The 15,624-nt window shown below is 36.1% G+C and overlaps 1 protein-coding gene across 1 annotated transcript in view; it reads left to right on the forward strand.

The window, feature by feature from the left end:
• The first annotated feature begins 740 nt into the window (after positions 1-740).
• Gcat (Glycine C-acetyltransferase) overlaps positions 741-15,624 on the forward strand; it is a 54,542-nt gene continuing 39,658 nt past the window's right edge. Inside the window, exons 1-4 of the mRNA XM_069818256.1 lie at positions 741-861; positions 7,176-7,387; positions 10,667-10,768; positions 11,260-11,467. Of these exons, the coding sequence (XP_069674357.1) occupies positions 837-861; positions 7,176-7,387; positions 10,667-10,768; positions 11,260-11,467 (547 nt within the window). The 5' untranslated portion in view covers positions 741-836. The remainder of the gene's footprint in view (positions 862-7,175; positions 7,388-10,666; positions 10,769-11,259; positions 11,468-15,624) is intronic.

Raw genomic sequence — 15,624 nt, forward strand, 5'->3', positions numbered from 1 at the left:
TGTTGTGTATGTATTAGTGTAAGTAAAACAAAGGAAACAAACGAAAAAGTAAAAACAGAAAAACAAAGCTAACTTTGGTAAACGGCCTCTGACCGGTCTAAATTAAAAAAAAAAAAAAAAAAAAGGCTACAGGAACTTCCAAAGACTTGATTGGACAGTGTTAGCCATCTTCAGAAGGTCACTCGCCGTCTAAAGGAACCATATATACCAGACTGTATCTTAATTAACACCTCAGTGCTTTTGTATTTTAAAGAATGATTTTCTTCTATATATTTCATAATTTATTGAGTTTTTCCTTAGTTTAGCATCTAATTGCTATCGCATTTGTTAAATTCACTAACATTTATATTATACTTACTTGATTAATATACTTTGTCTTGTCAGACCATGAAATGCATGATAAGTTTTGAATTAAAATTAAAAGTTACATAAATATAGAATTAGAAGATTAAATTAAATTATCGTGAACGCACGATAACTAATGTTATCAAAATATATTCAACCTATCTCAAAACGTTTATATAATTATGTGTTTTGTGACACATTCTTCATGTAATGATACTGTGAAAGTAAGAAACTCCTGTTATTAATTCGGAAGGTTACAATTTTAAATTTTTAAGCACTTTCAGCGATCATCTTTCTAGAATTTATGCCAGTCTCACAAGACGTGCCTCATTTCACTTGCACGCTGCTGCTGCTGCTGCTACAATGATTTTATCCGCTAACGGCCGCTTGATAAGTTTATTGTTGCTAATGCCCCCTCCACTTAACGTTGTCCGACCAGTTGCTGTTCAGTCTGTGTGTTACTAGGCAACAGAGCGGTCCACTAGAGTACAATGATGCCAGCAACCTTCACGAGAGGTAAATTATCTCATAACTGGTTATCATTATAAATTTAACAAGAATAGGATCAGACTGTATATATCATGAACAACTCATATAATGTGCGTGCATGTATTACACTAAGCCAGTGTGGTGTACATAATCGTTAAAACACTAATTAAATTCATGTGGAAGCCACGCTTCTGGATTCTCACCTACGGTACCTAATAGGCTATAAAATTGATTCATTTAAGATAATTCTTTATTTGAAACTGAAGTTACATAGGCTATATAGGCCTACACAATGCCTAAGATCTAATTTTAATGCTCCGTAGGTTCGAATTCTGATTATAGGATTTGTTTGTCGTTATCTAATATTGTCGTGAACCGCCTTTGGTGAAGGTACCCCAAGTGAATGGGTTATTTATGAAAGGGCCTAAGTGGTGAATACTAAACTGTTAGCAATTTAAGAAAAACTGCTTACATGCCGAAAATTTTGAAATTAAAGCTGAAATAAAAATTGTATCATAAATTCTACTAAGCATTAGAGTGTGAAACTTAGTCCTCCTAATCTAAATCGATGTAGCTACACCCAAAGGACAGTTATTACATTAGAGACTAATTTTAATAAAATAAGAGACTTAGGCCCTTTCATAAATAACTCATTCAAGTAATGCCGACTTCAGATCACAGGATTCTCAGCATATGTCGGTCCAGTAATGCAAAAATTTCCGAATAAAAGTTTTGGGCCAATCCCCACAGAGTTAAAAATTCTATGACAGCGTTCTTTATTGAATATTATAAGGTAATAATGACGATCAGGGGCGTACTCAAAGGTGCAGGGTGAAAGGTAATATCCCCCATTCTTTACAAAAAATTATAAATGAAAAATGTAATAGCATTTTAATGTGTAAATGAACGGATATTTGTTATTGATTTGATAACTTCGTTTGCTTTCAGAATACGGTAATGTTTTTTTCTAGCTTGCAATTTTTGTAAATAATTGTTACGTATAATTTAGTGCCTACGCTTAAAAACTTGTAGCTATGACTCTCTTAACTATTATTCGTGTATATGCCACTAATATGGTACTGAAGCGATGGTGGAATGACAGTGACAGAAAATACCGAAGTATAAATCTCTCAGAGCCTGCTAGTATTGAACTCAAGTCACTTTGGAGAGATTAAAACGAACATCCGTATTCTACGTAGTAAGTAGTGTAGCGGTTTCCAGCAGTTCACGAGCATACTATGCGTGACCTTTAAAAAAGGCATATGATTCGCGAACCTCCCACAGAAACAGCAGCGACCAGTCATTTTGTTGTAAAATCATGTAGTTTAAGAAAAAAAAACATATTGAATATCTTAACAGAGACACGAAAAAAAATTTTGAATTCGTATAATTGTATACCCGTAGACCTACTAAAGCACAAGTCAGTTGCTTTTAATGAAATAATTTTGTGAGGTACTGGTACTGAACATATGGCACAACACACAAAACGACAAAAATAATGTAAAATACATGGGACTGAAAATTTAATAAAGATGTTTTATTTTAATACAGTTTATCATACAATGTTAGAAGTACTAGTATTTGGTTTCAAGTACTGTTATATAATTTCGTATAACAATAAAGAGTATTCATTAGTTATTTAAAACTATTTAACGAGCACAACCAGTGAGATGTGTCTCTCGCACTTTGTTCAAATGCATACTCAACTTCTTAAATGTTGTGAGAATATTCTACCATTGATTTCTCCCTCATTTAGAACGATGAGTGTTTATTTTGTCGTATCTCCAGTGAATTCGCTATGTCTTGCCGGTCCTGTTTCACATAATTCGAATAGTGCTCGTCTAATATGTGTGAAAAGTATGGAATCAAAGTAAAAATTAAATCACCGTGTTTTTCAATCTTCGTAGGTAGCTATTAAATACAATAATAATTGTTGCATAAAAAGTCGTTAGCTCTATGGCTGGACCTGCTGCTTTGTATATTTGGTGAATAAGGATTACATAAATAAGTACAAGCTTCCGAGTGCATATTTATGCAGTACCTACTGTACCTATTACGCAAGTACAGTGCATTCATTTTATCTTTCCACGCTCGCATGTAGGCAGCTGCGCTGTGCACTTCCGCTCTACATCCGCAAGCATGAAAAGATGAAATGTATGCACTATGATTTATGATATTAAATACATAATAAATCAGTTACTGTTATAAAGTGCATTTGCTTCCTCGATATGTGTCGCTTGCAAGAATAATATATTGTAGACAATGAATGAAACATGACTGTCATTTCATCTCACTTCATTTAGCTTTAAAGTTCATATTATTTTTCTTCCTGAAACTACTCTTAGTGCAAGTTCATAATTTAAAGCATATTTAATTTTGTACATTTTTCTCCATGTAATTTACAATTATCTACATTATGATGAAGTATTAGGGTGTCTTAACCTGAGCTAAAATAATCTCTCACCACGGTTCCGAACTACTTAGGTAATTGTTCCATTTCAAGCATTATACAGTCACCGGATGAAGTTTGGGATTTTCGGGCATGACTGAAACCTTTAGATTGCGATATATCGCTGAAGATTAAATCTGTAATTAGTTCCGAAACATTAGGACAGCTTAACATACTGTATTGTTGAAACATGTAGTAACTGCACCGAAACTTAGTCACCGCGTAAGTCTTTAATCGTATTAGTAGACGAGGCAGGACTGTGTGCCGTGACTACATCACCAATGGGTATGGAGGGGGAAGATAGGTTTTATTCTGAGGCGAACTTCCGTGTCGATAGATTTGTATAATAACAACAATCATGAAACAAACTCTTTTCTTGTAGCCCATTCTTTCCCCTATCACACAGCTCACATGCCAGGTCTCGCCTCCTCATCTGTACATCTTAAAATTCGGACTCATTTCTTGTTTAAAAATGAAAAAAAAAAAAAACGGCAAATTAATTTATAATGAATTAGAAGCAACGTCTGTCCTTTATCCAACTGTAAATAAATAATTAACGTAGCTGTTATAGTTTCCGTGCAGTAAGCATTTCAAATTTTGCACTATTTGAGACATTCGAAACTCTGTACGTACCCTACCACCTGCAATCGGAAAATGCGTAGTTCTACGTCAAAATTATAGACATTGTCCAGTCACTTAACGTTTTACTAGTTGACGGTCCTCCCGACTTATCCCATGCAAAATTTACTAAGTCCTTTAAGTGGGGTAGTGTGAATTAAGTGAGAAGTGACCTTTAGGCTTGGAGTTCACATAAAAGTTCACGTTCAGTCCCAAGAGCCTTTGCAAGGACGAGGTACACTATCTGTACCTTTTAACTCATACTTCCTTCTTTTCCCCTATTTCCATTTATTCTGTCATTCATTTTTTTACAGATATTTGTTTTGTTAATGTAAAAATAAATGGAAAACTATTGTAATTAATACAATAAAATACATATTGTTAAAATTCTTCATTTTCTGATCGCTACATTAATGCACTATCCATTCCTGAGTACTCAGCAACAGATGAAGGTATCTTGGCGCTGGATCTTACATTTAAATCTAACGTAAAACTATTTCTTTCCAATGAACCTTCCGCATAGACGTACCTTACTTTCTTACAAATTACTTTTAAGGAACCCGGAGGTTCATTGCCGCCCTCACATAAGCCCGCCATCGATCCCTATCCTGTGCAAGACTAATTCAGTCTCTATCATCACATCCCACCTCCCTCAAATCCATTTTAATATTATCCTCCCATCTACGTCTCGGCCTCCCCAAAGGTCTTTTTTCCCTCCTGTCTCCCAACTAGCACTCTATAATATATGCATTCTAGATTAGCCCATACGTGCTATATGCCCTGCCCATCTCAAACGTCTGGATTTAATGTTCCTAATTATGTCAGGTAAAGAATACAATGCGTGCAGTTTTGCGTTGTGTAACTTTCTCCATTCTCCTGTAACTTCATCCCTCTTAGCCCCTAAAAACCTTATTCTCAAACACCCTTAATCTCTGTTCCTCTCGAAGTGAGAGTCCAAGTTTCACAGCCATACAGAACAACTGGTAATATAACTGTTTTATAAATTCTAACTTTCAGATTTTTTGACAGCAGACTAGATGACAAAAGCTTCTCAACCGAATAATAACAAACATTTCCCACATTGATTCTGCGTTTAATTTCCTCCCGAGTGTGCATAGACCTACCTATTTGCTAAAAAAATTACGAAAGGAAATATTATAAAACATAACACAGAACTTCCTGATTACTTTAAGTTAGGTGTTAATGGGTAGATGCAGAGACGACCAGGCCACAAGGTCGACAGGACTAGTATCGTGAGGCTTGAGAGCAAGGTCAAGCTGGGCAGTTCTCATAAATAATTGCGAGGCCTTGATAGGAAGTAAATTTTATCAAGTTATGTCGAACATTTCAGGTTCTCGAACTATTCATAGCAGTCGTAGTAAAAGCAACCTCATTACACGCCATGAAGGCGCATGGGGGTCGTGGAGATAAATTCCTGTTTTCACGATCTCGGCACTAAAGGAGGTAGTGGGATTGGCACCACGCTCCGATCGCCTTTTACACTTGGGAAACTCGATACTCAATTTGACGAGAGGCTAGATGAATCTCGAGGCCGTTCAGAAAGTTTCACCAACGAGAAAAATCTCTCAATCACCCAGGATTAAACTTTGGAACTTCAGTCATAGCCAGTTGCCCTACCAATTGAGCTACCCAGCCGTCAGTAATATTAATACTAATAATAGTAGACTAGTATTACTATTAGCAGCGATAGCGGCAACAGCAACATTAGGAAAGCATTAGTAGTAGTCGTAGTAATTTATATAACTTCAAATTCCAGATGTTATTAAGCGACGAATACTCGAATTAGAATGCGTTGAATAATATTTGTACTCATCTATCTTCGCTTCCATTGTGTATGCTAGAAATGAGTACGTAGGTTCTAACAGTAAATGTTCATTTTTAACAATAATTAAAACATATAGGGGCTACCAAATAGCAGAGATTTATTCCTTTTATGGTAACGGAAGATGGTGTCAACTCCAAGGATTCGTAAAGTTTTCTCCGTATAAAGTTCGCCGTAAGGATCTCATGTAATTGTTCTACCGAGTAAAACAATCTGATATAGTCGAGTGATACCCCTGATTGAGGTTATGTATACCGGGGGCCTCGCTACACCTCATTTGACGATGTGTGTCAGAGGAAAAACTATTTGTATACAGTACATCTGAAGTCTGATTAGTGTAATAAGTTACTAGTCAGCGATGTATGCAACGGAGGAGGAAAAGAACTGGCCACCCTACCCTACACCATTATCTCCAGGCTTAGCTTCTTCATGAGTGATGGCTTATGCAAATGAAATCGTATATTGTAATAGAGAATAATTGCTTGCGAAAGAATTCATCAAGATATCTGGCTGCCTTTAGTCCTTTTGTTGATTATACTGTGTACTGTAATTGAAAACAAAGGTCATGAATATTATACTAATTTCTTTTCTTCATTATAAATACCTACAGGAAATCGCAATTGCTACTAAGGGTCGATTTAGAAATTTTGAACACATACACACATTTCTGTATTTCTGGTATGGAGGAAGGTAGCTTTGGACATGACTTCTCATTGGCTGTATACGTATTAGGCTAACTAATAAACGACATTTATCTGAATTCAGTATTTATAGGGCTACACCAAGTTATCAGGAAAGTTTCCCCCTAAAATAGAAGAAGAGTCACTTAGCAAGTTTCCAGATTGCAATGCACTTTGCTTCGGCGGCTTTCTTATGGAATTATTATTCTGTACGCCCATCAGTTTAAAATATTTCCGAAAGAGGTCTTGATCAGTTACTAGTTCAGTAATTATTTTCAAAATATATCAATTCATTTCGAAAATCGATGTACGAAAAGCTCCTTGAAAATCCTGACAACAACAACAATAATAATAATAATAATAATAATAATAATAATAATAATAATAATAATAATCATCATCATAATCATAATAACAATAACAATAATAATAATAATAATAATAATAATAATAATAATAATAATAATAATAATAATAATAATAATTTTCCTGTTTCTTGACCACCTTCTACAGCGATCTCTGCTCCATAGTCTCTGTGGTCTTTTTTTTTTTTGTCATCGCACTACGAATACGAGAGTACTTGCTCCTTTGTGTCCATAATATTTTTCTTTTCAGGTTTATATAGATAGTGAGGAAAATCGATAGAAATTATATGACATTTATGTAGTACCGTTAATTTCTTTCTTTTTTTTTTTTTTTATAGATGTAGACTATATTTCGAAACAATTTAAGTGCTTCGGTGATGTTTCAGTGGTGAGAAGTGCTCAAGTTTTGTGCCGTAATACACATTCCCAAACCTGCCTGCGAGAAATAATAGGAGAGGAATTGTGCAAAATAAAAGAAGCAGGCACGTGGAAGTGCGAGCGCGTCATTACTTCGAAGCAGGGCTCGCTCATTACAGTGGAAGGACATCAGAAGGAGAAGATCCTTAACTTCTGTGGAAACAATTACCTTGGATTAGCTGTGAGTATTGTGTCCATGTACCTTGATGTAAACTATTACTTTTATTTCCTGTACCTAGTAGTCATACGATTCTCACAGCCATGTTTACTTGTGACGTAGGTTCAGAGAGGTAGTCGTAAAAAATAGTACCTGGGCGCTTTGCGAAAAGGTTATTATTATTATTATTATTATTATTATTATTATTATTATTATTATGCTAAAACCACAACAAGATGCTTTTCAAGAAACAGCGTGTAAACCCCGTTTTTACAGGGATTGTATATTAGGCGGTTATTCAAATTTGACTTACATACATCCTCCCTAGTTGCCTCATAAGTGGTGTCATGTTGGTATCACTTGTGGGGTTCAGACCTGTCTTCGGACAATTGACGAAACAATATACATTCATGACAAGTAGTACAGTATTATCGCATTATGTAATATATCAAACACATTATAGTACCGGTACGCAGGCCTACTTCTTTTGGAAAAAAAAAGTATTTTATAATTGTTTGCCTGGTATTGATGATGTTGTTGTTTAGTCAACTGTCCGAAGACAGGTCTGATCCTCACAAGTGATACCAACAAGACACCATTTATGACGCAACTAGGCCAGGAGATAATGAGGTAATATGGCCAGTTCCTTTCCCCCTTGCCTGGTATGTCAACCTTTTCTTTTCTTGTACGGAGGAGGGACCCGAAGGCTTGCCCTGCAGCCTGAGGTTTATTGTTATTGTGCTTACCAGTCCTATCTGTGAATGACTGGGTAGCCGAACGGCCGCGCTCTTGTACAAGTACAGCATGCCGCACCGTGAACTTAACCCGGTCTATTGTATCGCATAGAGGATGATGATCAAAGCTACGAAGTTGGTACCAAAACTGTTAAGTTGTGTGAGATTGGACTATATTTCTACCGAATGAAAAGTATAGTAGCGCTGCTCTCAATGTCAGTGAACCAGAACGGCAAACACTTAGTACAGCCGGATGGTAGCCAAACATGTGCTTCAATCGTCCACTGCCTTAGAACAAGAAAATAATAAACGAATAATATAAAAAAAAACAATAATTTTTAAAACGTATTATGTGCCTTCCACGTGTTAAATTTTACGTTACCTTGTTGACATGTTTCGGCCTGCTATTGGCCATCATCAGAACTGGTTGTTGCTGGTCTTGGCGCCTTTTGTTTTGTTTCCTGTGGGGGTGTGTTTGTGTAGTATAATGTGGAGTCAAAGAGTGTGTGTGTTCTTAAATTTAGTTGTGTGTTAAGAATTTCATTTGCATGTATTTTTGTGTGTTTGAATATTTCGTATTGTTCTAGTGTGTTTAGTTTCTGGCTTTTTGGATGGATGTGTAAAATTTCCATGTCTGTGTTGATGACTCTGTATGTGTGGTTACCATTTGTGATGTGGAAGTTATGGCTGTGATGTGTTCTTTGTAACGTGTTTGAAATGATCTGCCTGTCTGTCCTATGTAGAAGTTGTTGCAGGTGTTACATTTGAGTTTGTATACGCCTGTGTAGTTGTATTTGTTTGTGTATTGAGATGTTTTTGTAGAGTATTATTTGTTCATATATACTAGTTGTCTCCGCTGTCCCGCTCTCGCATAGACATAGCAAGCTACTCGATGTCGATTGCAGCGCTATTTTTTTCCGGCATCGGAACTGGAATCCGGTGTGGCTTAGTGGATAAAGCGTCAGCACGTAGAGCTGAAAACCCGGGTTCGAGTCCCAGTGCCGGAGAGAATTTTTCTCCGCTCCACCCATCCTTCATCATAATATGATAACGCAGAATTCCTGCACGGAAATCTCATATGTACTTCGGTACACCAGAATAAATAGACCTATCCCCTAAATCGATGAACACAAAACAGGGAACGGCACGTTAACTACCCAATTTCGACATTTCATTGTTGTAGTGTTTTGAACCACAGAAAAAAAAAGACCATTTAAATAATTTTAAATTGGTTGGAAATATCTGGACTCGAATTAAATTCTTCTTCCACTTTCTGCCATGCCCACATCATCAGTTTTTTCTATATTATCATTACATTTTTTCTACTGTCTCCACTAAATATCGATTTCAAACCGCGAAAAATTAGCTGTGCATGTATTCTTCTTTGTCGGCTCTATGTTCTCGATGTAAGATGTTTCTATCATTCTATTTGTGCGATCTGTGATGTTTCCCGCGTAAGATTAAGAATCGAAAACAAAAGTGGGTCGATATGAAAGTTGCGCGTTCAGTTTCGCACCTAGCGGAAAATATCAACCTACTAGTTCTGATTAAAAGGAAGAAATCGTGTGTATATTAAACTATGTTCAAAGTACAGATCGTATTATATCGCCCAAAAATCGCGTTTTTCGGGACGAATATCGCCCAAATGGCGATAGTGGCAATTCTTAAAAAATAGGTCGCAAAATCCCAAACGGCGAAATATCGCCCAATCTGGCCACTCTGTTTATAGCCAATACACCTTCGCAACATACAACCAACATTTCAAAGTGCGCAAAAACCAAGTGGTCCTATCGGTAGGCTAATACTGGAGTGGGGATGAAGTCATTTGTCATGAAACTGTTGTAACATGCTGTAGTAGCGCTCCCCGTTTATGTAACAGTCTGTCTTATTCCATTATTGTCCATACCTGTGGAGTAACGGTTAGCGCGTCTGGCCGGGAAACCAGGTGGCCCGGGTTCGATTCCCGGTCGGGGCAAGTTAACTGGTTGAGGTTTTTCCCTCAACCCAATATGAGCAAATGCTGGTTAACTTTCGGGGCTGGATCCCGGACTCATTTCACCGGTATTATCACCTTCATCTCATTCAGACGCTAAATATCCTAAAATGTTAATAAAGCGTCGTAAATAACCTACTAAAAAAATTAAAGTTGGAGTAAACACGCGTAATTGAGGTTTGTTTTCCGATCAAAATCATCAGCAGGCACTTTCCAACAATGCGGCCTCCGCGATCTTCAGATTTCAATCCGGCCGACTTTTGGTTGTGGGGTTACCTTAAAGAACGAGTTTTCCTGATACATGCAACAACCCTACCGGTACTGCAACTGAAAGATGCCATCTCGCAAGAAATTGCCAATGTTCCAAGACATTATCTGTAAAATCCATGGTGTCGCAGACAGAATGCTGTACGTTGAACAAGAGAACGGCGGACATCTTCCCAATGTTTTGTAAACCCCGTTGTTTGCCCAACACTGTGATGTTTTTGTTTTTTCCCTATATCAAATATTATAATATTTATAGCGGTTTAATGTTTGAACTGACTTTTGAAATACCCTATATATTTCTATTTTCAGAGTCATCCGGATGTAATAACAGCAGCACATGACGCTTTGGAAAAATATGGCGCTGGTTTAAGCTCTGTTCGATTTATCTGTGGAACTCAAGACATTCACAAGGTTAGTATAATTAATTCGAGAAAAAAATATTAAAAGACAATGGGTTCAAATCTGAACACTCAGGCTATTTACTTACCGTGATAGGTTGTGAGAAATGTATTCCAATTCTGTTCAATTGTGGTCAGATGGCCCATTTAATGTCAGAAAACATACTGTTGCTACAGACTCGTAACATCGATGTTTAGGCCTACATTAAAGAGCACCTGCATTCGACAGCAACAACTTTATGTAGCGATAATATAACGAATCTTTGCTTACCCTATACATTTCTCATTGCTGTCAGAATTGTATACTTTCTTAGCTGAAATTTCTGACAATTTTAATGTTGCCTTATTGTACTTTTTGAACCCAAAAGCCATTAGACCTATGTTCTGCAGTTGAAATGTTATGAAAGTTTAATGTTAATAAAATGCACGAAGAAAAAATAAACATAGATCTATATCTAAACAAAATATGAAGAACATTTTATAGGTTTGTGGTTATAATTGCAGGAATTGGAACGAAAAATTGCCGATTTTCATCAACGTGATGACGCCATTTTATATCCTAGCTGCTTCGATGCAAATGCTGGAATCTTTGAATGTTTGCTCACACCTAGGGATGCTGTTTTCTCAGATGAATTGAACCATGCTTCAATAATTGATGGAATAAGGCTGTGCAAAGCTAGAAAACACCGCTATCTACATCGAGACATGTCTGGTAAATGCTCAACTTTCATATAAGTCAATAATCTATGTGTGAACCTTACTTTGTCGTCACTGGAAACATTGATTTAAGACTGACTTCCTGATCGAGATTTGGAATGGCTAAAGCAAGTCAGTTTTATCTTTTTTTGGAGGGGGGGGGGTTATTTTATTTTTATTTTTTGCGTGAAACGTCTATGTTCGAGACTCAAAAGAGAAAAAGTATAACATTTTGACATGAAAAGTTTACACTGATGCCACTTGTGGTTCCATGGAATAAGTTTAAGAGTTTCCAAGCTCCATTCTCTATTAATGAGCATAGGTGGAGTTATGGGGGGCACTGCCCCCCCCCCCCACACTTGTCTGACCTCTTTTTTTCTTTTTCTATTCTATTGAATTCAAAAGATATTTTTTGCTTTTGTTTATGATTAAGTTTCTGTACTTAAATTGATGAATTAATGTCTTCAGATCTGGGCTATAATACTGTATTTATTTTAAATTTCTGAATGTATAAGAATTCCTATACCTCATTTGAGAAATCGAAGCACTGTAATTTTTCTTTTGTAACAGCCAGTACTAATGTGTTAGAAGTCTGCAGGTGTTCAGGCCGCCACTTGGAGATGTATGAATAACATACTGCACAACAATGCAGAAAAAAGAAAAGTGATCCCGGTATAATGGATAAACTTAAACATGAGATTGAATAAAATAATTAGAATTTACATTTCATATGATATCTTCGGGAGATAAGCTTCATATAAAAAAGTTTCTGTTAGCACTGTTACGTAGTTTTATTTATGTATTCATGTGTTTGTGTACGAGAGAGAGAAAAGAGGGAGATTGTTTTAAGTTAAGCCCTATTATAATTTGTAGTAGACCTACAGTACAAGCCCTATACAATTCGGTTCGAAACATCGCGGATATGGATGTAACATTGTAAGAAACATGCACCCCGAATATACCTTTATTAAATGATCATATTCCGATATACTGTATCACGGTCAAGCTATAATGAGGGAGGCGGTAAATGATGTCTCCCATAACCCCGTTATATGGGGATTCTATGGTTTTGCTTTGCCCCCTCCCCCAAGGAAATGGTTCTCTCTCCGCCTATGAATGTGCCTTAATGTCATATAATAGTCCTGAAAATATTGGGTATATGGGTTTTGTACATACTACATGAATATAAAATATACCGTACTACAGTGTTAAAGAAAGTACCGTACATACTACCTTTTATTAGGCTTGCTTTAAGTCGTGTACATACGTTTCATTTAATCATTCCTTAAAGCTTCTGTCAATTTTTTATTAAGGCGATATAACGGTATTCTGATAGGCTATAATGAAGGGAAATTGGGAGGAATTAGCATGCGAAACAGAAGTTAACCTATGAATTTTCTTTTATTAATTTAATCGTTATTTAATGACACTAAATCAACTGAGCAGTTATCTAGCATCGTTAGAATTATTGATAATAGCAAGATTGTACTTTGGTGAGATAAGTCAGAGGATTCGACATTAATATCAATAATTTACATTCGTCTTACAGTTGGGGAAAATTTCGGAGAAAACTCAACTAGGTATCATCCTCACTGGGATTCGAATTAATGTTCATGTGGGTGGTCACCAGTGGCGGCGCCTGGATTTCATAGTTGGGGGTGCTATGTATATATAGTGAAAGGTGTCATACGTAATATTATCTAAAACGAAAATGTATCTTAATATTCTATGTTCCTGAATCGACAAAGAAATAATAATAAATAAGCAACATCTTTCACTACACTATATTCTAGCCAAGCATAAGATTCACTGTCTCTCAGTGGCGGTTCATGCTTAAAATGATAAGGGGATTCACTATTTTTATGATATTTCATAGTTTTCAACAATTTAAACAATATTTCATTTCTGAAAAATTAAAAACATACTACAGTCCTTTAAAGTAGATAATTACGTTAAAATGAGCCTGATGATTATGATGATGATGACGATCAATTATCTTTGAAAGAACATAGCGATTTTTCCTTATGTTATCATTCTTCTTTCAATATTCTGCCTGAAAACTAAGCTAAGCTGTTGCCTAATTTCTGTTCTTCCAAGGACTGATAAATTTAGGCAGGCATTCTTATGAGCAATACATTCCTCATGTTTCTTAATTTTCTGTGTCAGTGGCTTAAATCTGATACACCAGTGCATGTCCAGCTCGTATTTTTACCCTTAACAAATAGCAGGCACGGGAAACAAAATACTAGGGCTGGATAAAAAGTAATGGCAACAGTTCGATATTTCTGACATGGCTTTATTCACAGGGGTACAACATTTACCTACCTTCTATATAGTCTCCCCCTTATTTATTACCTTTTGCCAAATGTTTGGAAGGCGTCGTACACCATCAGCGCGTCCATCTTTGTTGATGTTCCGTATTGACCGCCCTATAGCACGGATAAGTTCATCTCTGGTATTGTACCGGGTCCCTCGCAGTGGTTCTTTCATTTTGGTGAAAAGATCGTAATCGCATGGACTTATATCGAGTGAGTACGGTGGATGTTCCAGACTCTTCCATTGCCAGCGGCGCAAGAGGTCCTTCACAGCAGAAGCGGTATGACTCCTTGCATTATCATGAAGAATGATGGGATTCTGTACCCCCAAGTGTCGTCGTTTTCTCCTGAGGGCTGGACGAAGGTGGTGCTGCAGGAACCTGCAGTAGTAGTCTGCGTTTGCCGTCTGCCTTTGAGGTACAGCGTGGTGCAGTATTATCACAGTCTAATATACACAGTCGCGCAACTTCAACACTTTTTTTGCCAACATTCACGACACTGGCGCTCAAGCGGCAGGCAAGGCACTGGTCATAGGGTTGATACAGCCAGCATGTGCTTTAAAGGTATGCGAGATGTTATAATAACGTTTTAATCATGCGTCGGAATAAAGGCAATGTGTGCAATGACGAAAATTGCAGTAACAACAAGTTTAAATCTCCGAATTTGTCGTTCTTCAGATTCCCTAAAGACTAAGAGAAAATCATAACTCAGTCATAACCTATAATCCACGCTGTAGGTAGCCTACGTATTGTGTTCTATAAAACATTTATTAGTTATCAGTTACCTATTTGTATGTCAGGAAGGAGAGTTTAAATAAAAACAAAGTTACACCTGTTACAGTATATTATTGTTTTGCAGAGATCATGTGTAAATGTGTAACCATTCCGATTTTGGATAATGTATCTACAGTTTTTAATGCAAGTAGTTCCATAATTTTTGTATTCGTGTTTTTTTCTTTATATTTTTCAAAAGTTGAATGTTATATTGCATTCAAGTAGGGATTATGGTGTTAATTTTTCAAGAATTCATGGCGTATTATAATCCTTTTGCAAAATATTCACTTCTTGAATAAATCCAGACTGTGTCGATAAATTTCTGATGTGTTGGTGTAGATTCATGTGACAGACGTATTAGGTTCTCAAGAAATAAAAGAGCCTTTTTAAATTTAATATAAAAGCAATGTTTTCTGTAATAATTTGCATGACTGTTATTGGTGTTGATTTTACATTACCAGTGATTATTTGAGCCGTTCAGAGCAGAAGTGGTATAAGTCAAAATTAGGTAATCAGGTTTAAAGTAAAAATTCTGTAAAATATAACGCAAAGTAGCAATTAATATATCCTTCGTGCTATTCACTGACTACTAATAGCTTAAATAAATTCAATATTAACTGCTACTTTGCCCTGTATTTTACAGAATGTTTACTTTAACCCTCATTACCCATTTTTTACTTACACCACTTCTGCTCTGAAAATAAAATTAGGCCTACATTTTCTGAGTTAATTGAAGTTACAATTTTTTCAACAAAATTGTGTATTCATTTGTTCTCACCTACGTCATAATAACAGTAAGTGCATGAAAATTACGTGTTATATAGGTACGGTAAGTTAAAATTAAGTTTATTTGTGAAAACTGGAAATGTAATGTAAAATGCGGTAAACTTTCCATAAAAATTTGAACCATAATATCAGCACTATTAGCGACTCAAAATAATAATAATAATAAAAAAATGAAAAAATAATGAACTTCATAAATCAATGTCTGTCAAATTAAGGTTTAAATCTTCCCCTTTTTTATTTTTAAGTTTACCTCAGCGGCCGAGTTTACCCCAATTTGCGGTATGGAAAATAGTTAATTT

Source organism: Periplaneta americana, chromosome 2, assembly GCF_040183065.1.
Source record: "Periplaneta americana isolate PAMFEO1 chromosome 2, P.americana_PAMFEO1_priV1, whole genome shotgun sequence".
Lineage (NCBI taxonomy): Eukaryota > Metazoa > Arthropoda > Insecta > Blattodea > Blattidae > Periplaneta > Periplaneta americana.